The sequence below is a fragment of the Trichinella spiralis genome, assembly GCF_000181795.1.
Source record: "Trichinella spiralis strain ISS 195 chromosome Unknown Scfld4, whole genome shotgun sequence".
NCBI classification, from domain to species: domain Eukaryota; kingdom Metazoa; phylum Nematoda; class Enoplea; order Trichinellida; family Trichinellidae; genus Trichinella; species Trichinella spiralis.
Window position 1 is genome coordinate 8,142,891 of NW_003526943.1, and position 25,004 is coordinate 8,167,894.

A 25,004-nucleotide genomic window follows, 5' to 3' on the forward strand; every position below is an offset into this window, starting at 1 on the left:
TTTTATGAAAAGCACTATTTATTCAAACGCATCTGGTCACAAAGCACAAAATTGATATAGTGAACCCCCACGTTCCTGAAGTTGCACACTTCTATCACTACAGATATTTGCATATATTATATTATGATTTCATGAAAAAAACTTCAGTTGTTTGTCGATGTGCAGTTGTCGTCGCATTTTACAGCAATGTTTTATTTCCTGCTGCAGATGACAGATGTGTGCAAATAATTTATTCACTTTTTCCCGTACGTTGATTATTGTAGACAGTAACGTATTCTTGCTTGGGCGAAACAAAAAATTTGAAACATAGCACGGGCACATAGCATTTTTTGAATAATTAATTTTTGCTGCCACATCCGTGGATTTATACCAAATATAAAATACACACCTATGATCTATTGCATATTGGAAAATTATAAAAAGAACTACAGTTGTGCTTTATTATCAACTCACTTCATTGTTTCAATTCATTTATAAAATTGTTCAGCGCATAGCAATAATATTCAAGCAGTTATACGTAAATTTCATTCTTACATGGCACGTAAATCTCTTTCAATCTGCTGAAACAGTCAACCATTTGCATCAGATAAACCAAAGTTATGGCATGATTTGCTTTAAATGCAGCTATAAATAAAACACTGAAAACAACGCCAAAGTCATTGAAGACAACCAGTAATTCATGCATATTAATTTTAATTTATTTACAAGAAAAATAATATTATTGAATATGTAATTCCATATAAAAGTGATGCATATAAAGCGTATGCTAACTTCCTAATACAATAACGTAGAAATGCGCTTACAGTGCAAAATATCATTGATTATTTTTAGAATGAAGAAAAGCATTATATGGGCATAACTGAAATATATTTGCTGAAACCACAGTTTGTTTGAAATTAAAACTAACTTTTTATTACATATTCCAACGAAGGAAACACAGATCAACATTATACAAGGCAAAGCTTTCATTTCATTCATTATTTGAGCAATATAATTATGGCTGCATTTACGTTAATAAAAAATGATTACTTATGCCAATTCCCATTTCTTGAAAAACAAACATTGCTTTACAACACCAACAATAAGCAATAATTAAAATACACATGATGTAGGCTCATCTGCGAATTCAAACATTTAATATTTGAGCAAAAACCTACTTTACTAATAATCATCAATACATTGGTAGTAAAAACAGTAAACTGCAAACATAAAAGTATAATACAATAATTCATAAATAAAGCGATAATTGTTGAACCATTGTTTGAAAAATATAAAATATTTGTTTTGAGAGACTTTTATTTCACATTTACATTTCATCAAGATAATATATAAGCACTGAGTACGTGTGAACATACCATACTTTCCATTAACTACGGAAGAAGTTTGAGACAATGATCCTTTTCAAGTGCTTATTTCTCCTTGCATATATAACGGTATGGTTTGCTTTTTTTCCAAATTAAAATTAAATAACATAGAAAATAAAAAATTTAATGCAATAAAAGTTCTCTAAAAATAAAAAATTATCATTCTCAAAAGCACAGAATAAGCAGAGATGTGTAATTCAAAAGTTAAATAATTACTAAATTGTAAAATAATAAAAAGAAATTGCCACTAAATTCTTTTCTTGTTACAGATATCCCACAATATGAACAGCAATAAATTGACTATCAGAAAAAATAGGATGATAGTCAAAAAAGGCTAATCTGAAAAATTCCATATTTTGCTTACATTATAAATAATGTAAATTCTGGCGCAGCTCATTATTAAATTGCTTCGCATTTCATTTCATCATTTATTAGTTGTATGTTGCCACTTGTCAAACAAAAAAGTTAAATCGTTCAAAATTAACAATTGTTTTGATTTGATTCCACTAATTTTGGTAAATATTTTTAATTTATGTCGCCATCAAATACTCTATGAAATTAAATAAAAATATTTCAAATTGTTGGAACACAATTAAAAGAATGGCAAAGAAATAAATTAACACAATTTTCATTTTTAGCAAGCTTTCGCCAATTATGAATGTGGCACCCTACCATCCACTTTTCCAAAAAGCGTTAAAGGAAACAGAATTTCAGGAGGCTCTGTTGCAACACCAAATTCTATACCATACCAAGCAAGATTATTCTTGGAAAAAGATGGCAATAAAGTAAAACTATGCGGAGGCACTCTTGTTGAACTGAAACCTGGAAATGGGAGTCAGTGGGTACTGACCGCAGCACATTGCACCTACTATGCAGAGTAAGACAATATAATATTGTCTACTTTGTTAAAACTGCAATTTTGATAACACATTCATCTATATTGATAAATTTTATATTAGATATGGGATAAATTTTGCCCCAGATAAAGTAGAGGTGATTCTTGGTGCCCACAGACCCAATGAAAAAGAAAGCACTCAACATACAGTAGGCGCAAAGCGCATAATTAGCCATCCGCGTTACGATGATGTAGCAACAGTTTATGACCTCTCTCTAGTGCTTCTTAAAGAATATGTAATTTACAACAATGAAATTCGATCAGCATGCCTGCCTAAAGCGAATGAGCCAGTTCCATTGGATGTGCCATGCTTTGCAAGCGGATGGGGATTAACATATCGTACGTTAATGAAATCAACATATTCAAAAAGCAATAATTTAATAAATGCTGTATCAATAGATGGTGGACGTGGTTCGGAGGTTCTGAAAATTGCAGAAATGAAAATATTACCAAAAGATGAATGTAGAATTAAACCAGAAGAGCATGCAATAGTTTTCTGTGCATTTGGTGTTGACCGCTCTGCAACATGTCAGGTAAGTAATGCAAATATTATTCATTGACACACATGAGATCAATTCATTTTCAATGGTGAATAAAATTTTATAGGGTGATTCTGGTGGACCATTAGTGTGTTTGATAAACAACAAAGCAACATTGTACGGAATAGTCAGCTTTGGTCCGCCTATGTGCGGAGATGCAAGACACTCCGTAAAATTTGCAAAAGTCCCGGCAATGTTGGAATGGGTACAAGATACTGCCCGAAGCATTGATTCTACTGTGCCCGTTGTGTCTCGATTTGAACCCAAACCAAGTGAACAAAAAGTAGATCAGAAAGGCACACCACCTAGTCCAAGTAAATTTTATTTTAATTTAGAATTTATTGAATTTTATATTTTTCATTTATTCGATTTGAAATTTCATGGGTAATTTCTATAAAATTTTTCTTTATTTTTCCTCTTCACAATCTTGCAGCTCTATAGCTTTAATTTCACAATAATAAACGTAACTGTGTTTGTGGGTTTCTGAATTTTTGAATACATTTCAGGTGTATCCCCTGGCAGAGTAGATGTTGGAAAGAAAGATATTATGAAAGATTTGCCGCAAATTCCCTCCAGAGAAAACGTGAAAGATACTCCTGGCGATTACAAAGGATCTGATGTTTTCAATTTTATCTATAGAGATACTTTTCCTTCTGAATCAAGATTCCCTGATTTAGAGCACATGATGTCAAATTTCATGAATTCTGGTAGTGGGGGCATGAACGGTGGAAGCTTTTTTAATTCTCCACGTGTTTTCATTGAAACGAAAACCATTAGCCATAGACCTTCTTTATCACGAAGTAGAAGTGATGTTGGTAGATTTGGTTTCAATGATCCATCATTCACTTTTTTCCGTTAATTGATTCTGATGAAATTGTAATGACGCTCATTAGATTACATTAATTTGTTGTAAATTATTTTTCATAACTGCTTCATCAGACTGTCATTTGAAAGTTTGTTCAATAGCATACTAAAATACTTTGGTAGTATGCTTATGATTTTCACAGCAGCTGCTTGGTTGTTGTGAAACGTCATTTGTAATACTATTTTTGGTTTGCAATTGTAGTAAATGATTGATTCTGAAGTTTTTTATTTTAGTGTTGAATCACTGCTTCCTGATATACAATTTCAGTTGTGCTTGTTCATTAGTATTTTTTATTATAAAATTATTATTATAAGTTTTACATTTGAATTAAGATTGTTTTTTGTAATTTACATAATTTGAAATTAATGTGAACAAGATCAACTGCCTTTATATGTCGCTTATTTTAAAAGTGCTTACTTAAAATAATTTTGAACGTTTTTCCACCTCTAAATTCTCACTCTTCACTGGTGGTTTGCAGTATTTAGATATCATACGTAATCATTGATGAAAACGACAGTAAAATAGAAATATTCTTGCCTTATTCATATTTATTTAGAAGGGAATATTTTAAGGAAATTTGATTTAGAATTGTATTGAAACATATACATGTTTACCTTTGTTGAAGACCATAAGCAGAATCGGTAAGCACTGACAAGCAATACTGCAACGCTTGGCCTTCTCGGACAATTTTGAACGTTCCTGGTAATGAGAAATCAACTACAGTAGAACCTGTTCGACTTCTTGGGTCAGGAGATGAAATTTTTCCTGCATCCACTATCAACGATAAATGCGGATGAATGGATTTGAATTCAGATACTTCCAAGCAACTTCTCTCATTAGCAATGTTAGCACTTGTCAACGCTAATGGCTGACCAACTTGCTGACATAATTTCATTACAAAGCTGTGATTGATTACTCTAAAACCAACAACAGAATGGTTGACCAAAAGGGGTAAGTGGTCAGCCTGTCTGAAAAGTACTGTCACCGGACCAGGTAGAAGGCGATTCAATAACTCTGCCGGAATGTCAACATCTGCATATAAAGCAATGTCACATACATCCGCTAAGCAAAAAGCAATCGGCTTGTTGGGCTGTCGTCGTTTCACTTCGTAGAGCTTTTGCATACTAAATAAGCTTGACGTCAAACCATAAACGGTGTCAGTGGGAATTGCAACAATGCCACCTTTCAAAATACACTCTGTCGCTTCTTGCACGCAATTAGTTAATGTAGTAGCAGAGCAATGAAGAATTCTCAAAGTCGACATGCATATATTTTCTTATATTTAGAAGCATAATCTAATTAAACAAATAATATCATATATAATACATAATACGATATGTGAGTATAATAAATATTTTTATTTCAGTTTAAATTATCATACTTTATTTTATTAATTTCAGTTGAAAACCAAAAAATACAACAAATATTGAAAACTATTTACAGATAATACAGAACATTTTCATATAATTAAAAGAGATGTGATAACAACGTTATTAGTAATAAATAATCTTTAATAAAAAACAAAATGAAAAAAATCTGCCATGATTCTGAGGTATTCATCCATTAATTCATTTAGTAATTCAGAACATTCGTTTAAAATGTAGTAAAAAACAAACTGACATTCACTACATAACAGTAAAACATATGAAACTGCAAAGCAAGAAGAGATACAACAATTTATGTATATATTTATGCATTTATTTGTCTATTCCCTGATCTGATGGTTAAAAATTATAATGAAAAGTGTATTTTTAAAATCTGATTATTAAAAGAAGTTATACTTAAAAATATTATAGAACTTTGGTGGAGGAAAAGTTCTTATCTTCAACGCTGCATATTTTAGTATTACTGAAATGCATCATTTGCAAAATACCATTAATATCATACAAAATACATTTAACATAAAATTTTTCATTTGGTAAAAAACAAATTTACCGTATTTTTGATTTTCAAGTTTAAATGAATAAAATGGTAACTGCAAAGCAAAATAAAATTAAAAATTTTAAATCTTAATTACTTTTTACTGGTAAACTAATATTTTTTAGATAAACTGACTGTTTCGTTGTATATATTACCGAGAAAATAGTTGGAATATATGCTTATGCCCTGTGGTACTTTAAGGGCGTCTATTTCAAAAGTAATTGCTGCAGCAGTAGTCGAAGCAGTCTGCTGTAAAATGAGAAAAATGATCTGACATAATGTAAGTGCTAAAATTTTATCCATACTAACAAAATGAATACTTATAAGTCCTGACATTGCTCACGACTGTAGCATTATGTTTTGATCTCACTGTAGCAATTTGTGGTGGCAGTTTGTTGAATAAAATTTGACAAAATAAAAAAAATTAAAATAAGCCATGCTTTAAATTTGAAAAAAATGTTACCATAATAGTCAGAACTGGAAAAAGAGCCATAAAATGTTAGCATTTGATCACCTTTTTTGACAGTTCAAACATTTCATTGGCTCGTTCATGGTTAGCATCAAAATGCCCAGAATTACCATTAACCTATACAAAACATGCACCACAAGTAACGTTGGAAGCGTTATTTCAAGATTAAAGACGATCAATTTTTATATTGAGTGGATTGATTTCGTAGTTGCGTAAAAAACAAATTTTGATAATAAAGTAATCGACTACTTTCAGGTTACATTACTTTTATGTTTTAGACTTTGAATTGCACTGAATTAAACAAATGCTGTTCCAAAAAACAGTTCATATTTATTATTGATTTAATTTTATTAAAAGATTAATAATTTGTTTTTAGAAGTAAAAATATTACAGATATCATTGTATTATTTGTTCATTATGAAATGTAACATGATGTAATTTTTTTTTTCGTATTTGTACTGTATTAGAATTTTGAATGTTGATAAAAATTGAAAAACAAATCTCAAACTTAACGGAAAAATGAATTAGAAAGAAATAATAAGATTGCACTTGTTATTTCTTTTTTTTCTATTTTCAACACGTTCTGCTGATTGAATCTATTTCTGAAATATTTTTAAAAACATATTCATATACCAATACAGTATGCAGTGAAGTTCATTTTGAATTTTTATTACTGGAAAAAAATAGCTCAGATGTCAAGGAAAAGCATTTTGAAAAATTGTTTTTTTATTATATACTTCAGCAATGGATTTACTTTACATGTTATAAAATATTAGTATAAAAAATAATTATGAATATTTTGATGTGATTTTCAATTTAGAATGTGGTACATTTTTAAAAGTCCGCTGATGGATTTTCACAGATAAATAAATATTTTTCAGTCATTTTTAGAAATGATCTTGCCTAACATTTGAAATTAGCAATGTCAAATCAAGATTAACTGTACAAACAAAGTGATGATAAAATGATTATTCTTTTAGAGTAGAGCTTTCATTTTCAATAAATTTATTTATCGATGATTTCCTGACATTGTGAAACTTCAAAAATGTATTTCTGTACAGTCCAGTTTCTTTCAACAATTAGATGTAACATTAAATAAATAATAAAATTCACATTATTCCACTTGCTAAATAAAAAAACAAAATTCCATTTACAAAAAAATATAACAAATATAATGATATGTATAGTAATGTAATACAATGCTTTGGTACTGAAGGATAAACAATTGCAATTTTTGTTACTAATTGTAATAAATGAGAAAAACTAATAATACATAATAATTTAACAACAACGTGGTATGCACTTATAGGGAGAATATTTATAAAAATATTATTATTACACGCAGAGATGCTTCATGATATTCATAGAGAAAACAGAAATTCAATAGCGCAGTTATGAAGGCTAGATCAACAGAGAACGCGCAAATCAACGTCTGCCTCTTCTCCTTCCTCGTTTAGGTTTCTCTTCTATTTCTTCATCAAAATCTAAAAAAATAATAATAATTACAATTTAAAATTGTACACATTTTAATAATTGATAATTGTAACATGAAGGCACTCACCATCATCATCATCATCAAGATGTAATAGTCTGTTTTTCGGCTTTCGTCCTCTTTTTGAGGGAGTTCTGACTTGAATTGTAAATTCTAAAATATAGAGCATATTAAGCAATTAATCGCTAATAGAAGATTACGATAAAATCAAACATAATTTATGCACAAAATATTTAATGTTGCATATCATTTATTAAAAATTATTATTATTATTTTTATAGAGAATAGAATGATTTAAAAGTTAACGTGACGAAAACTAAACTCACTATGATCAATATCAGGAGAAAATGGCTTTGGTCGGGCGATCATATCTCCAGCAATTGTGCCTGAACTATTCGTGGAGGGCTTAGAGGGTCGACCTGGATGAAATAAAACAAATCATAACAATATGAAAAATTGTAATAATAAAATAAAATAAAATATTTCACAGAAAGCTGCATTAAAAATGAACGTGACCATTAAAATTGGCGTACAAAAAGTTTGCATAAATGTGTGTTTGAAAAATGAAATTACCTCGCCTACGTGGAACAACATCAGCCTGACGGTGCACTATTCTTGCACGGTCGGATTCTATTTCAAATTGTTTAATTAATTCTTCAGCGTTTTCCAAATTTTCCGCACGTTCCCAAGTTCCTCCAAAAATGTTCGCATCTTTCCAAACGACGCGATATTCCAATTGTCCATCCAACGCCAGTCTTTTGTCCAATATTCTTTGAACTTGCCTTGGCTGATTGCATTCTTTTGTATTGACGGCAGAAAAATTTTCAGATTCTAAATTATCATATTTCAAAAATTAAATAAATCCCAATATACCGTATGAAAAATAAAAAGCAACAAATTAACATTTTGAGGCATACTAATAACAGGTGCACAATTCAATGATAAAAGACAAACGTGAAATGAAATAGAAGCAGCATCATCGATAAAAATAAAAAAATTTCCGCAAATCATATATTTAGCTAAGCATTTGTAAAGCTGATATTGTTATATACATTCTAAGAAGAAATATTTATATTTTTTTGTTTTCAAAAAAAACATTTATCAAAAGAAAATTAATCGCATCGTGAGAGATTACGGCAAACGCATTGTAATTTTAATTATTAATCAACAGTACTTGAAGATCATTGTAAAACAAACTCAGCAGAGACATGTGAATTAGCTGTTCTGAAAAATAAATAAATTTAATTTAGATAGAAACAATTTTACATAAAGTAAACCAATAAGTACGTTGGGAGAAACAGCAGCAAACAATAATGAAAAATAATTCAACAGAAAAAATTAATAATTTAACATATTTGAATAAGTTTTCTAAATTACACTCAATGTCAATTAAAATCGCAAATTATAATTGTACACATACCGGTTAAATTTGCTTGATGTTCCTCCTGCCTGGAACAGCAGTTGTTGATTTCTGTAGAATTTTCTTCATCTGTAAAATGAAAACTGATCTGTAAAATATACAGTTAAAAAAGAAAAAACAACTCCTCACTAGAATTTGATTCGTTCTCAGTAGCATTGAATGCCTCTTCAAATGCTTCAATCATCCCTGAGTATGATTCCAAATTGCTTTGCAACTCCCAAGTGGATTCTGCTTCAGAATAACCTCTCCATTTAACTCTGTATTCTACATTACCATTCTCAACAGTACGTTTCCCTATTATACTTTCGACTTCCATCTCCATGGAACAGTTCATTCCTTCCTAAAAATACAAAATATAAGTGAATAATATGCAAAACTTACAGCTAATAATAAATAGTTCATCGAACAGAATAAATAAACATTAAATATATTAGTCCAATCCTTGACAGTTGATATTCTACAAAATTATGAAATAAATTAATAACTTATAAATGATCATCTTTGACAATACATTATGTGCTCTCACACTGTTATAATATTTTGTCAAAAAGAAATAACTTGAATAATAATTATGAATCATGATATAATTAATCACTTCACTTCTAAAGTGAACCGACTTCTAATGAAACAGGTAACTTATTAAAAGTTTTAAATGATATAAAAAACAGAAAATGAGAAGCTAGAACTGGAAAACAGTGAGTTCCATATTATGAAATACAGTGCTCTTACACATGCATATAAACTTAGTAGTTAAAATAAAAAATAGTATTGTGAAAATGAAATGCGGGCCAAATGAGATATTTGCCAGAAAGACAGTCCATGCACATAATTTAGTGTATAAACTAACGATAAAGCCCATGGCACGAACAACAAAGCGCGAGCAAACAGAAATGACTGTCAAGCTTCACTGAAATGTTTTTCTGACCAAAGGACAACCAAGTGACCTGCGAAATGCAATGAGAACAAAAACAATTACACCTCAGTATTTGTACCAGATTCACCAGGAGCTCAAAAGAGAAGCTCAACACACGACTCATTAATGTTAAAAAAAGGAAAATAAGAAATAATTTAAAATACATAATTTTCAATATCTATATTAATAGAAAATTAATTATAAGTGATTCAATATAAAAAACTTACAAACAAAAGTTATATAAGATAATCAAGTTCCAAGAAATTATTTCGAACAGGTCACATATCTGGTATTTCATTATTGTTCATGAACAATAATGAAATTGTTTAAAGCTATATATTAATAATAATGATGCAGGAAAACTAAATATTAATGTATTAGTGCGTAATTGAAATAATCTACAAAAAACAAAGGAATTTTATGTAATCATACAGGTGAGTAATATAATAATTTTGCCCATATCGAAACAATAAAAAACCGTGACCTTGACCTAATAAGGATTGAGTTAGCAGTACTGTTCTTGTTATTGTACAAAGTTCATAATAACGAAATTTTCTATAGGACATGTATTATATAAATTTTTTGCAAGAAATGCTTTAATGAAATATGGCATTAATACATGTTAATACATAAAAATTCTAAAAACAGTTATTAATTTTAATGAAATATTAATTTTATATCAGTTATAGATATTAACAAATTAATATAACATGAACGACACAATTGAAGTACAAATCGATCCATTAAAATTTCCATTAGAATGACTTGCTTTATGAAACTTTATTTAAAAAATTTTAAGCATTCATAATTTACGTTTAACATAATAAATTTAGAAATATAAATGAACTCTAAACTTAGAACTTAATTTAGCATTATTAAATGGTAAATAAAATATTTTTTTCAAGAAGTTTTTTGCCAAAAATCTATTTGCAAAAGATCAAATTATTTTTTTTATTTTAAAATTATAATATTATATTTTTGACCAAATGAACAAATTTTCAATTTTCATTAACAATTTAACCAAACGTATGGCATATTAAATGCTTTATTTAAAGTTAACGAAAAATGAATAAAAATACAGTATGCTTAAAAAAAAATTACGTTTGTTGTACTGTATACTTGAATGCCTGGTTTCTGTTTGAAATTTCACATTTCAGTTCCTCATGTTTTCGTTATTTTTGAAAAGAAAAAGTTAAATAATTATTTGTGCTGTTTTGTGGTTTGGTGTTTTAATTTCTAATTTGTTAAAAATTATTTTTCATGATGATTTTCATGATTTTTCATGAAAATAATTGGTTGAATCCTTGCATTGTTCTTTACATTGTTTTCACGTCATCAATTTAATATCATTTATTCAACGTAGTGGAAATGTTTTCAGTTAAATTTTTTGCAAAGCGTAGGACTAGTGTTTTATGCGTTGCATTAAATGTTAATTTGTGTTTTCGTTTTGTCTTGCAGTTTATTATTGTGTCCATGCGCTTCACCGTTCAAAGTTTTTTATTAAATCCGATGATTTTAAGTGACACGTAGAGTCCGAACTGTAGAACCGCATTTTAAGAGCCCGATGATTTTTTTCTTTTATAGCGTTTTCAGTTGTCATTAATTATGTATGTTGTTTTCCTATATTGTTCACTTTGAAAGTTCTTCGATTACTTTTTCTTGTTTCATCTTGTTATCTCATCTGGTTCAGTTTTCAATTATTCAATTATAATTCAATTAGAATTTTTAATATTTATGCAGTTTATTTTGCATTTTCAGAAGTGATGCAGCGGCCTGTTGCAGACGACGATATTGTTAAGCTTCAGGAAGAATTTTTGAAAAATAAACCAAAAGAACTGTCTACAAAGTTAGTTCAGCCGAAAATAGTTAACACGAATGAAAAATGCACCTTGGCTTCTGAACTGCAGAATCAACAGACGTCTTCAACTAGAAGAGTTTTTAGTGATGTTATTGTAAGCTACGTTTATTGTTTGAAATTGAGATTTACTTTTCTATTATTTTCTCATTTTTGGAGATTGTTATTGAACTTTTCGAAGAGCATAGTTTTATTTAAATAATCTTTGTTAATTTGATTTGCTTTGAAGTGGTCTTTTATTTTGTATTTTGGGCTGTGTAAAATGTTAATAATCCTACCGCTTTTGTTGCATTTTCGAAGGTTGCAGTAGATCATGTATGTTTCAGGAACATCCAGTCGATCTAACGGATTTCAAATTCCAACCACCAACGATAAAGAATGATATTTTTTCTGCCAACAGATACTCAGCGCATAATATTTTGGGAAAAAAATTTGATTCGTTCGAGAAGACAGTACAGGCTGAAAATGAACTGGAGAAAATTAAAGATGAAGTAAATGTAGAAAACACTGAAAAGCTTAGCAAGATGACAACTGAAGAGATTTTGAAAGAAAGAGAGAAGCTGTTAAAATCACTAGGTAATATTTGTGTTTTTCCATTATATTTAAACATTTTAAATATTTCTTAGATCCTCAAACTGTTGCTTTTCTATGTAACAAAAACAAGCCAACACAAATAATGGAAGATACTTCTGTTAACAATGATAAAGAACGGGAGAATGTTGAAGTTTCGGATTTAGTTGATTCAGGTAACCTGTGAATTTTATGTTTATTTTGGTTCTGTTTGAATACATTTCATTCATTTATTATGCATAGGTACTATTTTCCCCCCAAATTGCCCCCCCCTCTTATTTGTCTAATATTTTAATTGGTTCGAAGTTGTTTTTGTGTGATTTGATTTTGCATAAATGTTTTTTATTGAGTTCCAATAGTCAGGATGTCATTGGCTGATAATTTCTCTTATTTAATTATCTAAGAAATGTTAATTTGGAATGACTACGTTTTATTATCAAAAAAAAATTAAAATTGAATATTCACATGAACAATGAAACTTGATGGGATGTAAGATAATTTTAATGAAAATTTCAAAGTATTGAAAATTGCACATAGAATTTGCAAATTGCAGTGGAAAGATTTTGGTCAAAATATTGCGCCCATTCGCAATTAGAATTCAATTAACTAATGTAATAATAGACTCTTGGAGGTTAATAAAAACTGTTCACATAAGATTGAATCAATTATGAACCGATCAGTGGAAATATTAGACCAACAAGAAAAAGAACGCGGAGTTCAAAAACAGTCCTATCAAATAGCATCCCCATTTGATTTTATGAAAATAAACACTTTCCAGTTAGTTGTTTTACTGGAAGTAATCATTAAGATGTAATGACGGCATGTGGCGTTATTATTTTTCTAAATTTCATTAAAAGTAACGCGTATATGATAATTAATTCGGTATGATGTAGTGGATGCGTTGTCGCGTGCGAAATTGCATATTCTATTTTTCAGCGTCTTCATCTATTGAATAGAAATAAATAAACTGTTTAGATAAAACGTTGTTGCCGTTTGATGTGAATCCTTCTTGGCTTCACATGTCTGTCGTTGAGAGAGAAAAGCTTGAATGGATGTCAGACACTACAATCACCAAATCCGAAGTATTTGGTCGTCATTTTCCCATGTGTGAGCAATTAATTCATTTTGCAATTTTTCAAGGATGTCCCTTGTGCTCGTTTCGATTTGCAAGGCAATTTGATGGATCCTGAAAAGGATATCCCTACTTATTTAGGCTTGCATCACCACGCCGATCAACCAAATGTAAGTATATTGTGAAAATTGCAACCTTTTGCTGTTTGAAGATTTGCCACTGATTTTCAGAAAGCCGGTTACACGATTGAAGAACTTGTATATCTGACACGATCAAAAAATTTCAGTCAGCGAGTTTTAGCAATAAACGTCTTGGCGCATATTATTCGAAATGTATTTTGATTTTTTAAAAAAATATGTTTGAAATCATTGAATTATTATTTTTTTGAGGCATCATCTGGAATGTTCGACAGTATAATTCAGCCACCATTGCTGGACGCTGTGATTGACACTTATGTAGTATTGTTTGTTCGTCTTTGTTTCGACGAAGCGTCAGTGTCGATGTTGTGCGCTTGTTTGAGATTTTTTGAAAGTCTTCTTTACTGTCAATTGGATGAAACGGTGCATTATTTTTTTTCAAACTGTTATTATCGTTTTTTAATTAAATTAATTTTATGTTGTGTTTCAGTTGTTGGATTGCACTTTTGAAAGTTGTGTAGGTGTGATGCAACCTTGGCTAGAACCGGCTACTGCAAAATCAGTTTCTTTGGATGAAGATGAGAGCGATCAAGCGCTTGTTAAACGTGATCTGGTTCAGGTAAAAACCACATTTAGCGTATTTTATGTTTTGTATAACGTGAGGAGATGTTTTTAATTTGATGATTGATCATTAAAGATGCAAACACAGGGTATTAATTGAATTTTGAAAGTGTTATGGAGAAGAACTTTTTGTATGATATTTTTCAGAAAAATATTTATCAATATAATTTCAGGGTCTTTTGAAGATGCAATTCTTGGAAAGATTGGCCTGCATATTTCGCTTGAGCTATGTAAAATGTTCTACTAGAGCACTCGGCGATGCAGAGGGATGTTCTGTTGGTGATCTTCTCTGCAATATTCTTATTCGATTTTCCAGACACAGTCATCAAATTTGCGAAAAAGTTGAACTTTATTTGTATTAATGAATGTGCAATATATTTGATATATATATATATATTTATTTATTTAGATTGTTGCCTGTGACTCAATCATGGAAATTCTTTTTAGAGATTGTCTTTTAGTGAAATGGGGTGTCTTTGGTAAGTTTTTGTACTTTACAGATGAATTTTATTCGTATAAGCGCATGTTTTAAAACAAAAATTACAATTGTACATTTATACATAGTTAGTATGCATGTGTATAATTTGAAAATTGCAAATGAACAAAAAACAGCAATGTGATGAAATTGATTATTTAAATTTTAAAATTGTTTGGTAGATTTGCAGTTGTTTCAGCTATTGTTGTATTGAAATGTAAGTAAAATACATGTAAAACAGCGAAAGCGGAATGCATTTTTAATAAAAGCAAAAAATGCTTCATCTCGAATATTAATTTATGATTATTTTAATTTCCACCACTGTTTAGCTATTATTACTGACATTGCATGTTTGATTCGAGATTTATTAAATGGAAGAAATTTTGCTCACTAATCGACCGACATTTGTAATTGCTAGTTATTGATGCCAGTTGCAAATTTTACTGTTAAAGAAAAAGTTGAATATATTTGATCAAATTTATAGGATAATGTTTTTTTTTCAATTTAATGTGCTTTATGATGAAAAGAAAATAATAATAAATGATTTAAGATCGACGATCAAGTTTGATAGGGCACAGCATACCAGTGTGGTCTGCTCTGAAAGTTCTTCGACTGCTCGTTTCAGCTGACCGAAACATTGCAGAATATTTGGTTTGGCATTGACTGTTTGGTGATGATTCGAAAAAATATATATTAAAAAATTTTTTTTTCAGATCAAACATTACGATATCAGCCGATTTCTTTTCAGATATTTAACAGCAGAACCATTGTATGTGTACTTTTTTAGAGGAAAATTTAAATTAACGATGATTTTGATTAATTTTCTTCTTTTTTTTGATAGAGATTTGGGCGTTCCTTTGGAATTCGCTTTCAAATTAATTGTAGAATCGTATCGTCTATGGCGTGCGTTTGTTTTCTACGGATTGTTCACTTCAGAAGTTGGGTGAGCAGCATTTCAAAATGCTTATGGCATTGTTTCATATTATAGAAGTGTTTGATTTTTTTTCATCATAAATGATTTAATCGTTAGTTTATTTGCACTTGTTTAGAGTGTAATAATTTAGAAAATAAATCTTTTTGAATAATTTTTTAATTTTTTGTTCAGAAGTTTGAGTGAAGTCTTGTTCACACAAACGAAGCAAGTATGTTCTTTGGACAGTTTGGTGGATTTTAAAAAAGCACATTTCGCTTGTATACGCGTTCGTTGTATTGTTGCACTGTTGGAAACGTTCTTGATTTATTATCGGTAATTTTAATTTTTAATTTTAATTAAAAAAAATTAAAAGTGAATTAATTTTTCAGATCGAAATCGAGCTCAGAAGCGGACAATATTGTTGAAGGTTATTTTAGCCTGTTTGCTGTGGCATTCCAAAATGTTGTCAATCTGATCAGTGAACATCTTCAGCAAAATTCTGCCACTGTGCACGTGAGCAATGAAAAGCTTATTTATTATAAATTATTCTGGATGAATTTTTTTTCTTTTGTTTTAGCAAACGTATATTTTTCTTCTGAATAGTATGGTCAACTTTTGTGCTACTTGTGCTTATTATGATATTCGCGGAGTGGTACGTATTTTTTTTTCTTTATTTTCACAATTTTTGAATTTGTTGTTTCAAAAATTGACTTTTTCATTATTAAATTTAGTACGCCGAACGAAATGCGTATTTAGTTTCAATTATTGGAAAATTGAATAAACTATTACCGAAACTGTTAAATAAATCACTGACAGAATGGTAAATTTTTCAAAAGAAAAAAATTTATTTTATGATAATATATTTTTAATAAAAATAGGTCCTTTGTTTTATCATCGAAATCTGGAAAAGAGAATAGCGGCAATAATTCATCGACATCAGGCTTTCTCAGATCGGTTCTCAACAAGCGCACGCAACTTTACAAAGTGGTCAACGATGAACAGTGCTCACCATTTATGTTTTTAGCCTCTTTTTGTCGACTGCTTCATTTGTGCAAGATTGATTTCAAACAGCAGGTTTGTTCACAATTTTATATTTTAATAATAAATTGACAAAATTTCATATTCTTTTTTATTTTTCTAGATTATTGATGACATGTTAAAAAATGAAGTATTGGTGGAATATTTGGCATGTTTGGATGAATGCGTTGAAAAGCGGTTCGAAGAAGTTGGTCATTTTTCTAAATTTGAAACGTACTTTTTGGGATTGTTGTCCATGTTGGTTGAAGGCCAAGTAAAATTGCTTCTTCTTCTTATTATTATTTATTATTAAGCATTTCATTTTTTTGTCCATTTATTTCAGCATTATACATTGTACAGAATTGGTTTGCGTTTGCCAGCTATTCTCGATTCTGGAATGGAATATTTCTCTTTTCAACTGGTCAATCAGTTGCTGTAAGTGAATTTGAAATTTTAATTTATTTTGTTTTTTAAAATAATCAATCAATCATGAATGAATGAATGAATGAATTTCTGATCATTAGTCAACAACATTGGAAAGAAATTTTAAATGATCCTCCACAGACGAATGCTTACAATTACAAGCAAATGAACGAGGTGAAAAAAAATATTGTGAACAATTTCGACGAGATGTGTGGCAAAGTGGAATTGTTGAAAATTGCCCAACATGCGATGCCGGAAATTTTGCACCATTTCCACCAAACTCACGCAACAGCGCTTGCAAAATCCAAGTACAATTATTTTAAATTAATCCTTCGCAATTTAAGATCATCGGCATGCGAGAAATTTTCCATTTGCAGAGCTTTAGCTTATGCGGTTGGATTATTTTTTGCAAACGACGGGCAGCAGCAGCAACAGTTGGAATCGTTGTTGACGTCGTTGTTTGTAAAAAGTGGCAATTCAATTTTTGCCGGACAATTTTGGATGTTGGAACCGTTGCACCAATTGCAAAGCTCGCGTCAACTGAGGTTTGCATTTATTTATTTGTTTGTTTATTAAATTTTGTAATTTCGCATTTTTAGCTTGAGCTTCAACGATGAATTGAATGAAATTCAGTTGAACAAAATCTTCCTCACCGTTATGCTTGCTTATTCAGTTTTAATTTCCACCGGCAATACGGTCGATCCGGGTGAATGTTACTGTCGTCTCAGTGAAATATTTCTTTTCTGTAATATTATACATTGTATTGTTTGATTGTATAATTTTCAAAAATTTCATTTCCATTCTAATTTAGACAACGCTTTTCGAGAACCGCTCATTTATCAATATTTGATCGCTTTTCTCAGGGATTATTTCAACTTTTTCGAAAAGATTGATTTTTCCAACCCATTCGATGCAAATCAATCGTTCGCTACATTGTAAGCTTTGCTTTTTTTGTTTAATATTAATAATATTAATAATTTTTTAAATTGTTTTTCTGTTTTCAGTTATAAGAATTTGCTCGACTTTTACGACGATTATTCATACTGTGATCCACTGTTCAGCAATTACATTCTCTTGCCGTTGTTGAAAAGTGACGACAAAGCCGTAGCGATGACATTTTGGGATTTGGATCGTCCAACCGCCTCCAACATCACACTGGACAAATTTATGGTTTGTTTTTTATTAATTTAATAATTATTAATATTTTTTATTTTGTTTTTTTTTTCTTTTGTTCATGCAATTTCAGTTTGGCATTGAACAAGCGGAAACGTTGCGCTTGAAGTGCGAAGATGCGCAGTTGAAAAACTTGTACGTCAAAGCTGTACGATTGAAGCGTGTCAGAAAAGCGAAAAATCCCCTACTTTACACAATCATCCGTACCACGTTGGAATCAAAGTCTGCAAATGAATTGTAAGTTTTTACAAATTATTTAAATTTATTATTACCATTATTTGTTGTTGTTGTTGTTGTTGTTGTATTTGATGTGTAAATTTTGTACAATAAGACGAAAAGAAAATCATAATATCAAATTCAAAATTTGACATAATAACTTACAAATGAAATGTTACTGTTTGACAGTCCAGTCGAATTGTACAACTAACTATTTGTAAATCATCAAGGTCAGTCAGGTGAAATTGACGTCTTCATTGATGGAATAATTCATTGATATGCATTCATTAGAAATGTAACATTTGTTGAATGGTGAATATTCATCTTAAATCAGATTTAAATTAAGTTGTAATTAAGTTTTTTTGTATAATGCTTGGATGATTTGGAAAAATCATTTGTATTATCATGGAAGTGTATCATCATCATCATCATCAACTATTGCATCAGTTGAATCATCATCGTTGTTGTTGTTGTTGTATCATGAGTGATGATGAATGTATCAGTTTGAAAATTAAGAATGCAACAAAAAATAAAAATAAAATAAATTTTTCTCTCAACTTTCTGGAATTAATCAGCATTTTGTTTTTCTTCAATATTTTATTATTTATCGTATGTGATTCAATTGACGAAGAATTGGGCAAAAGCATTGATATATTCATTAAAAAATTCTACATTTTTCACGAGCTTTGAACTTTGAAAAGCAATAATAGCACAAAACGTTTCGTTGAAATGATTTTCCATGCCATTCTGTATTTTTTGAATGGCAATTTTCTGATTTGAATATGATGAGAAGGTTAGAAAAAGCGATCAATTGTCTGGTGTATTTCGGTTGTGAATTTTTGAAAATTGGAGGAAATTCAGGTTAATTTTGCAAATTTTATTATTTTTCAAAAGAGTTTCAAGTTTGTAAAACATGAACGAATGAACTTTGGCAATGGAAATTTTTACGAGGGAACGTTTTTTTATTTTGAAGAGATACAGTTTTGTAGGTAACAAAAAAAATAAGTGCAGAATGAAAATGAAGAATATGGAGTTTTTTTTTCTGTTGCTGTTGTCGAAACTGGTAATTTTAATTGTGAATAAATTAATCGACTGATCATTGGATGTTTGGAATTGGTGTGCACGTGGGTGGGGAAATGTTCCTTTTGTCGTGCGTGGAAAAAGATGAATCATTCGCCCAGTTAGTTCTTAACTGACCAATCACATTCGTCGGCCGATATTGTATTTAAATAGATCATTCTTGTGCTTTGGTGATCAGTTTGTGCGGAATCTGAGATTGAATTCACTTGCATTCACTCAGTTAGTCTATTTCTAATTTTCCTATTTCTGAATTGAAATTTTCAAATGGATCCAAAAGTGAATGATGGTAGCAACAATGACAGCAGCAGTACTGCGACCACTGCTGCTGCTACTGCTACTGCTACTAAGCCGCAAGAAGTTCAGAAGAAATGTTCCTGTGGTTGCGCAGAGGGCAAAGAGGTATGCAGAGTTTTTCATCATTTTTTTTTACAATAATAGTAATTTAATTATCTTTTGTGATCAAATTGAAAACAATTGACCATCATGTCGATTTGAATTTTCTTTCCAATGGTCTTTTGACAAAAATTTCATTTTTTGTAAACTTTCATATTCCTATTTAGAAAGCTCAATTGTGATGATTATCAATACGAAATGGGGTAGATGAAATTTTCATTTGGACAGAATTGTCGTTGATTCAACAGTTCAATTTAGCTTTTTTGAATGGTATTTGAAAATCGCGTTCAATTTTGTCGGTTAAATGATTTCTCGACCGGCATGACCAACGGTCGTACAATGCTTGTGATCACTGACCATTTTCGTCATTCTGACCTTTCAACTTTTCACATTTTTACACAACAACTCTCTTCACAACGCTGAATTTATTCAAATTTCTATAAGGCAATTTTTTTTCAATTTAAATTTTAAAGAAATTTAATTTTTCTCATTTCTTCTAACAATCACCACCGGTTTATTGATGATGATTTATTATTGCAACACCACCACCACCACCACCAACAACAACAACAACAACAACAAGTGTTTTGTTAAAAAGTACAAAAAAGAAATGTGCGTATGACAAGCATATTATTACAAAAGTAAGAGGGAAAATGCAAGTCAAGGTCTTACGAGCGAGAAAACGCAAATTATTATTCATATTTTATGAAATAATTTTTCTCGGTGCTTCAAATTTTGAATTAATACGAGCAAATAAATAATGTTTACTTTTTTCAATTATTTATTGTTAACAATGCACTAATTGAATCGATTGTTGAATAGGTGAGAAAATTGGTGCTTTCACAGCGTCCAGCAATATTTCATTCAATCTTATGCAAAATAGTTGTTCTTGTTTTTTTTTTGAATAAACTCTTTCTTTTTTTCAGTGCCACTGCACAGCAGAATGCGAATGCCGAAAAGGTGACGAAGCTTGCCAGTGTGTTGCCACCGCTATCCAACAATGAACAATGATATACCTTTTTAAATGATGTGAAATTTTTTGATGGGAACTTGAAAATTATTTTCCATTTCCAATATATCTATATATCGTCTTTTTTAATTATATTTATCAATTGTCAATGATAAAATATTTACTTTTCTCCGTATGAGAATTATTTACTGATCGTGCGAATGCAATAAAGGGAAGTTTCTTTGTTGAACTTGATTGTTTTTTGTTAACAACAGAGAAAATCAACTTTAAACTATAATTGGCAATTGTTATGTATCGTTGTTCATTTGAGAGTTTTTTTTATTCATGAAATTGATCAACTCACTTTTATTTATGAGAAATTTACATAAAGTCGTATTTATCAATTAGTCCTTTTATTATGCATTATCATCATCATTAGTATTAATTGATAGCAAGATTTTCAATGTACTTGATTTTATTTATATTTTTGTAGTTATTGATTGAATTTCTCCTTCAGAATAGTATTATTTGCCTATCTATCAGTTGACAATTTAATTTCAAAACAATATGAATTGAACTACTTCCAGTAAAGTGAAATGTAACATTCATTAAAATCGATTTATAATTATTACTAATTACTAATTATTTTCAAAAATTGTACGTAATATTGCAATTTGTGTGTACAGCGAAGTAAAGATTTGTCGTTATTTTATGTGAAATTAATTTGTGCAGTCATAAAAATGGATGTATAAATATTTTAATTTAATCAAAAAAGTTGTTTTTTATCTGAAATTTTAAAACTTTTTCGTCCGTTTAGAAAATGAGATTTCATTTGATCAACTTCTCTATTAAATTCAACATCGTAAAAACACGTGAGCGCGTGATCTTTCATTTAATAATTGAATGTTTGCACTTGGTTGAAATCCGATTGTAACATTTATTCAATGTCACGTGTCATATATTCAATATTTACTGTCAACAAACAAAAATCATGGATTATTTTTAAAAATAAAAATAATAATAATAATTGTTGTTGTTAATCTAGACAAAGGATAATCACGGCGATTGAAAAGTTGAAATTTCTACTACACAACTAAAAGCACGAATTGAATTTCAAAATTCTGGCTTCGTTCATTTTCCAAACGGCAAGTAATTTTTCACTGTCGTGGCAACGTCTATGAATGGAAAAATTATTCTCAGAATTAGAATAACAGAGAAGCAGTTTTCAACGAAATTACCAGTGACTGCGGTTTTCGCTTTACCGATAAATTCATTCACTTGTCCCATCAATCCTGAAATGAAAAACCAATTTATTAATTTACAAATATCTAGTGGAACATTTGAAAATTATTTTCTTCAAATTGTAAAGCAAAACAGCCTCTCATCGACAATCAGATTTGATTGAAAGTTTGTAAAATTACAATGAATAAATAAATAATAGATTTTCTTTTGCAGAATTCAAATCTGTCACCTACTGTAGTGTTTAGATTTTTCTGAAAAGTTGAAATTAGAATTTATTTAAATAATTTTCCATTCTCTGTCAATACCTTCTTCTGCTTCTTCGCTGTCTTTCGCTAGCTGTTCAGGTGATTTGTGAAAGCCGGAACCAATACGTCCATAGCCGTCGAGCTCTGCTGTCGGCATCAATGGATCTTTCTTCTGTATACCGTACTGCAACAACAAGTAATTCGAATAATTTGCATACAAATACACACGAGCGAGTTCACTTTTTCACGAATATCTTTTCTCATTTTTTCACGTTCCCTTTCCATTTTTCTGTGCTTCTCTTGACGACGTTCTTCCGCTTCGAGACGTGCTTGAATCACTTCAGGATCTTCTCCGCTTTCGGTTTTCGCTTCACCACCTCCATCTCCGGTCAGCTTGTCCAAGCCACCTTGTAAAAGTTTTTTAATTTTACTTTTAAATTTTGCGCAATTTTTATCATTGAAGAACAAACAACATTTTATTTATTCTATGAAATAGTGGAAAATTAATTTAATGATGACACGGCTTATTTTCAATTGTGAAATTGAATTCACAATGATGCAATTCTTTGCAGCCGATGGGTGTTCAATTTTGCATAATATTCACAAGTGGAGACGATATAAACTGTCACAGATGGATCATCGATCTTTCATTGATGCATTCATTGTTCAATTTCATCCGCATGAGATGTTCAAGAATTGGAAAGGAGAAAATGAACAACACCTCAAACATTTGCCAAACAGCAGCTTTCTATTTATCGCTTCCATTGTCTTGACGCAATCGATACACGTGTATCAAATGAATGCCTATTTTCTGCTGTTGTATGTATTGCAAACATTATTTATATTGCAGAGGGAATTTTCGAAAAGAGAAAATGTAAATTTATTAACAACCGATGAAGATATCATTAAAAGCGTTTTGTTGGAAAGTTGTTTTCAAGCAAAAAATATCTGCTTGTTATTCGTAAATTTTGAAATAATACTTTTTCTCACCAATCACTGTAAACTTATGCATAATAATGAAAAATGCACGCGTTAAGAAACATTTCAATTTTACGGCAACCGTTCAGCTTGGATATTTTAAATTATTATTTTACAAAATGAAAGAAGAATATTGTTTGAAATATATTTCCTAAAGAAATAATACTATTGCATTGGTTTGCACTATTCCTTCGAGAATGTACGCTAGCATGCAGCTTGTTTTGATTGAAACTCACTCAACAATTCTTGTATTGATTTTCAAAATTCACTGTTGAAGAAGATGAGAAATTTTCAATCAATATGAACTTTTTGATCATTGAATAAATCTCGATTTTGGTTTAAATTTGGAATTTAAATCTTCATTTGATAAAACTGAAAACAAAATAAAAATACTTGCATTGTAAATTATGGAATAAGTTTCATGATGGAATTGGGCGTTCTTTTTCTTGCATTGATTACACTGCTGCTATTGGTCAGTAATGAATATTTCATTTCAGATTAATTTTTCGTTTAAAATTATATCATCTGTATTTCTTGAAAGTTGAAGAACAAAAATAAAAGGAAGGAAACAGAAATGTGAACATTTACCTTTGATATCGTTCAGCTTATCACCCATTACTTGTTTCATAATAAATCCGGCCATGTTGACCAATTGCAATTTGCAGAGTTAGCTAAAATTGAAATCACAAACTGTAACAGCACACCAACAACTGTTTTTCAAAAATAAACCACAGATTTATTTAAATTTTGAAGGTATAAAAAAGTAAAGAGAATTTTTTGAAATTAGAAGATGTTGAAATGTGACTATGGATTCGGCTGAATTGTCACTGCTTGAATGCGAGGAGAAGTGAAAAATACGGTGACGTCAGTAATAAGCTTTGCCTAATTGTAGCAGCCGTTGCCAATATTGTCGTTCATTGATTCTCAAGAAGAGCTTCACGTTTGAATAGTCGGCATAAAGCTTGCACATGAATAATGACAGTATGCTGAAATTTTTTGATTGAATTTATTCTTCTGCAAATGCTCGATCACTGCAGACATACTGTGTGAACAAACTTTCGAACAAGAAAAAAATATCGCTTCTGGTGAATGTAATTCTTTCTTTCTTATTTTTTGTTGTTCAATCAATATTAAATTCACTTTTTATTGATTAATTGCAATTGCATCTATTCGCTTTAAACCCAATCAATTTCCACTGCAAACAACTTGCAACCGATGCATACACATCAAAAGCATTACGTTAATGTTTTCTTCATTGAAGGTTTTGTAGAAATGCAATAAAAATAAATTGAAGCTGTTCAGCAGCCTAACAAACACTTCAAATTCAAATGATCATTCATTTGCATAGCAGAAAAATGCTCTTCTCAATTTACGTTTTATACAATTTCTTTGTAATTTAATTGCAAATATCTTGCAAGGAAAAGGTCACCTTTTTGTTCCACGTATTCACTTTCAAACATTCATCAGTACCTTCTTATAATAATTTACATATTTGCATATGCACATTAAACAATGTGAATTACCTCGATTTTTTCTGAATCACTAATTTCAGTTTCATGAAATATTTGTTTCAAATTATTTCCTCTTTTTAATTGGATTGCACGTTGAAAATTTTCCAATTAAACCATATTCAAACTGCTATTTATCACCGTTGCATCATCAGTCAGTATGTTAATTAACGACGAATGTACAATATTGACATTTTACAGTAAAATCCATCTCAAGTTATATCATTGAATATTTTACCAAATGGAAATGGCAAGAAAAA

The 25,004-nt window shown here is 30.0% G+C and overlaps 5 protein-coding genes across 5 annotated transcripts; 3 read left to right on the plus strand and 2 right to left on the minus strand.

Annotated features, from left to right (window-relative positions):
• Positions 1-1,552: 1,552 nt before the first annotated feature.
• Positions 1,553-4,460, plus strand: Tsp_01972 (chymotrypsin-C). Its single transcript, XM_003377754.1, has 6 exons — positions 1,553-1,567; positions 2,003-2,241; positions 2,324-2,792; positions 2,866-3,112; positions 3,305-3,613; positions 4,300-4,460. The coding sequence occupies exons 1-6, from the start codon at positions 1,553-1,555 to the stop codon at positions 4,458-4,460; spliced, it is 1,440 nt and encodes a 479-aa protein (XP_003377802.1).
• A 3,017-nt stretch (positions 4,461-7,477) lies between these two features.
• Tsp_01971 (putative chromo' (CHRromatin Organization MOdifier) domain protein) lies at positions 7,478-10,001 on the minus strand. The gene is made up of 9 exons (XM_003377755.1): positions 9,943-10,001; positions 9,385-9,421; positions 9,094-9,304; positions 8,965-9,033; positions 8,742-8,768; positions 8,118-8,375; positions 7,871-7,963; positions 7,614-7,682; positions 7,478-7,536 (listed from the first exon to the last, which is right to left on the minus strand). The coding sequence occupies exons 1-9, from the start codon at positions 9,999-10,001 to the stop codon at positions 7,478-7,480; spliced, it is 882 nt and encodes a 293-aa protein (XP_003377803.1).
• A 482-nt stretch (positions 10,002-10,483) lies between these two features.
• On the plus strand, positions 10,484-16,976 carry Tsp_01970 (putative RNA polymerase II-associated protein 1). The gene is made up of 22 exons (XM_003377756.1): positions 10,484-10,498; positions 11,273-11,369; positions 11,636-11,811; positions 12,059-12,308; positions 12,359-12,478; positions 13,278-13,384; positions 13,443-13,544; positions 13,605-13,706; positions 13,764-13,934; positions 14,002-14,130; positions 14,306-14,473; positions 14,542-14,611; positions 15,158-15,258; positions 15,321-15,376; positions 15,449-15,514; positions 15,713-15,853; positions 15,910-16,033; positions 16,098-16,172; positions 16,252-16,268; positions 16,399-16,594; positions 16,662-16,811; positions 16,881-16,976. Exons 1-22 carry the CDS (start codon positions 10,484-10,486, stop codon positions 16,974-16,976), a joined length of 2,529 nt encoding a protein of 842 aa, XP_003377804.1.
• Positions 16,977-17,038: 62 nt separating this feature from the next.
• On the plus strand, positions 17,039-18,837 carry Tsp_01969 (hypothetical protein). Its single transcript, XM_003377757.1, has 7 exons — positions 17,039-17,268; positions 17,305-17,505; positions 17,560-17,687; positions 17,772-17,895; positions 17,965-18,130; positions 18,207-18,370; positions 18,762-18,837. The coding sequence occupies exons 1-7, from the start codon at positions 17,039-17,041 to the stop codon at positions 18,835-18,837; spliced, it is 1,089 nt and encodes a 362-aa protein (XP_003377805.1).
• Positions 18,838-21,902: 3,065 nt separating this feature from the next.
• On the minus strand, positions 21,903-23,879 carry Tsp_01968 (complexin). Its single transcript, XM_003377758.1, has 4 exons — positions 23,825-23,879; positions 22,487-22,665; positions 22,319-22,442; positions 21,903-22,063 (listed from the first exon to the last, which is right to left on the minus strand). The coding sequence occupies exons 1-4, from the start codon at positions 23,877-23,879 to the stop codon at positions 21,903-21,905; spliced, it is 519 nt and encodes a 172-aa protein (XP_003377806.1).
• Between the last annotated feature and the right edge of the window lie 1,125 nt (positions 23,880-25,004).

Coding starts and splice junctions, on each gene's coding strand:
- Tsp_01972 (XM_003377754.1), top strand. Junction 3,113..3,304: donor AGGCACACCACCTAGTCCAA/GTAAATTTTATT, acceptor AATACATTTCAG/GTGTATCCCCTGGCAGAGTA. Junction 3,614..4,299: donor ACGAAGTAGAAGTGATGTTG/GTAGATTTGGTT, acceptor GACCATAAGCAG/AATCGGTAAGCACTGACAAG.
- Tsp_01971 (XM_003377755.1), bottom strand. CDS start 10,001: ATGAGTCGTGTGTTGAGCTTCTCTTTTGAGCTCCTGGTGAATCTGGTA. Junction 9,305..9,384: donor ATTGGACTAATATATTTAAT/GTTTATTTATTC, acceptor TTGTATTTTTAG/GAAGGAATGAACTGTTCCAT. Junction 7,683..7,870: donor TTCTCCTGATATTGATCATA/GTGAGTTTAGTT, acceptor TTACAATTCAAG/TCAGAACTCCCTCAAAAAGA.
- Tsp_01970 (XM_003377756.1), top strand. Junction 11,812..12,058: donor AGACGTCTTCAACTAGAAGA/GTTTTTAGTGAT, acceptor TGTATGTTTCAG/GAACATCCAGTCGATCTAAC. Junction 14,474..14,541: donor GTCATCAAATTTGCGAAAAA/GTTGAACTTTAT, acceptor TTATTTATTTAG/ATTGTTGCCTGTGACTCAAT.
- Tsp_01969 (XM_003377757.1), top strand. CDS start 17,039: ATGAATGAATTTCTGATCATTAGTCAACAACATTGGAAAGAAATTTTA. Junction 17,269..17,304: donor ACAGCGCTTGCAAAATCCAA/GTACAATTATTT, acceptor TCGCAATTTAAG/ATCATCGGCATGCGAGAAAT. Junction 17,896..17,964: donor AATCAATCGTTCGCTACATT/GTAAGCTTTGCT, acceptor TTCTGTTTTCAG/TTATAAGAATTTGCTCGACT.
- Tsp_01968 (XM_003377758.1), bottom strand. CDS start 23,879: ATGGCCGGATTTATTATGAAACAAGTAATGGGTGATAAGCTGAACGAT. Junction 22,443..22,486: donor GTGAAAAAGTGAACTCGCTC/GTGTGTATTTGT, acceptor TTGTTGTTGCAG/TACGGTATACAGAAGAAAGA. Junction 22,064..22,318: donor CAGCGAAGAAGCAGAAGAAG/GTATTGACAGAG, acceptor TTTTCATTTCAG/GATTGATGGGACAAGTGAAT.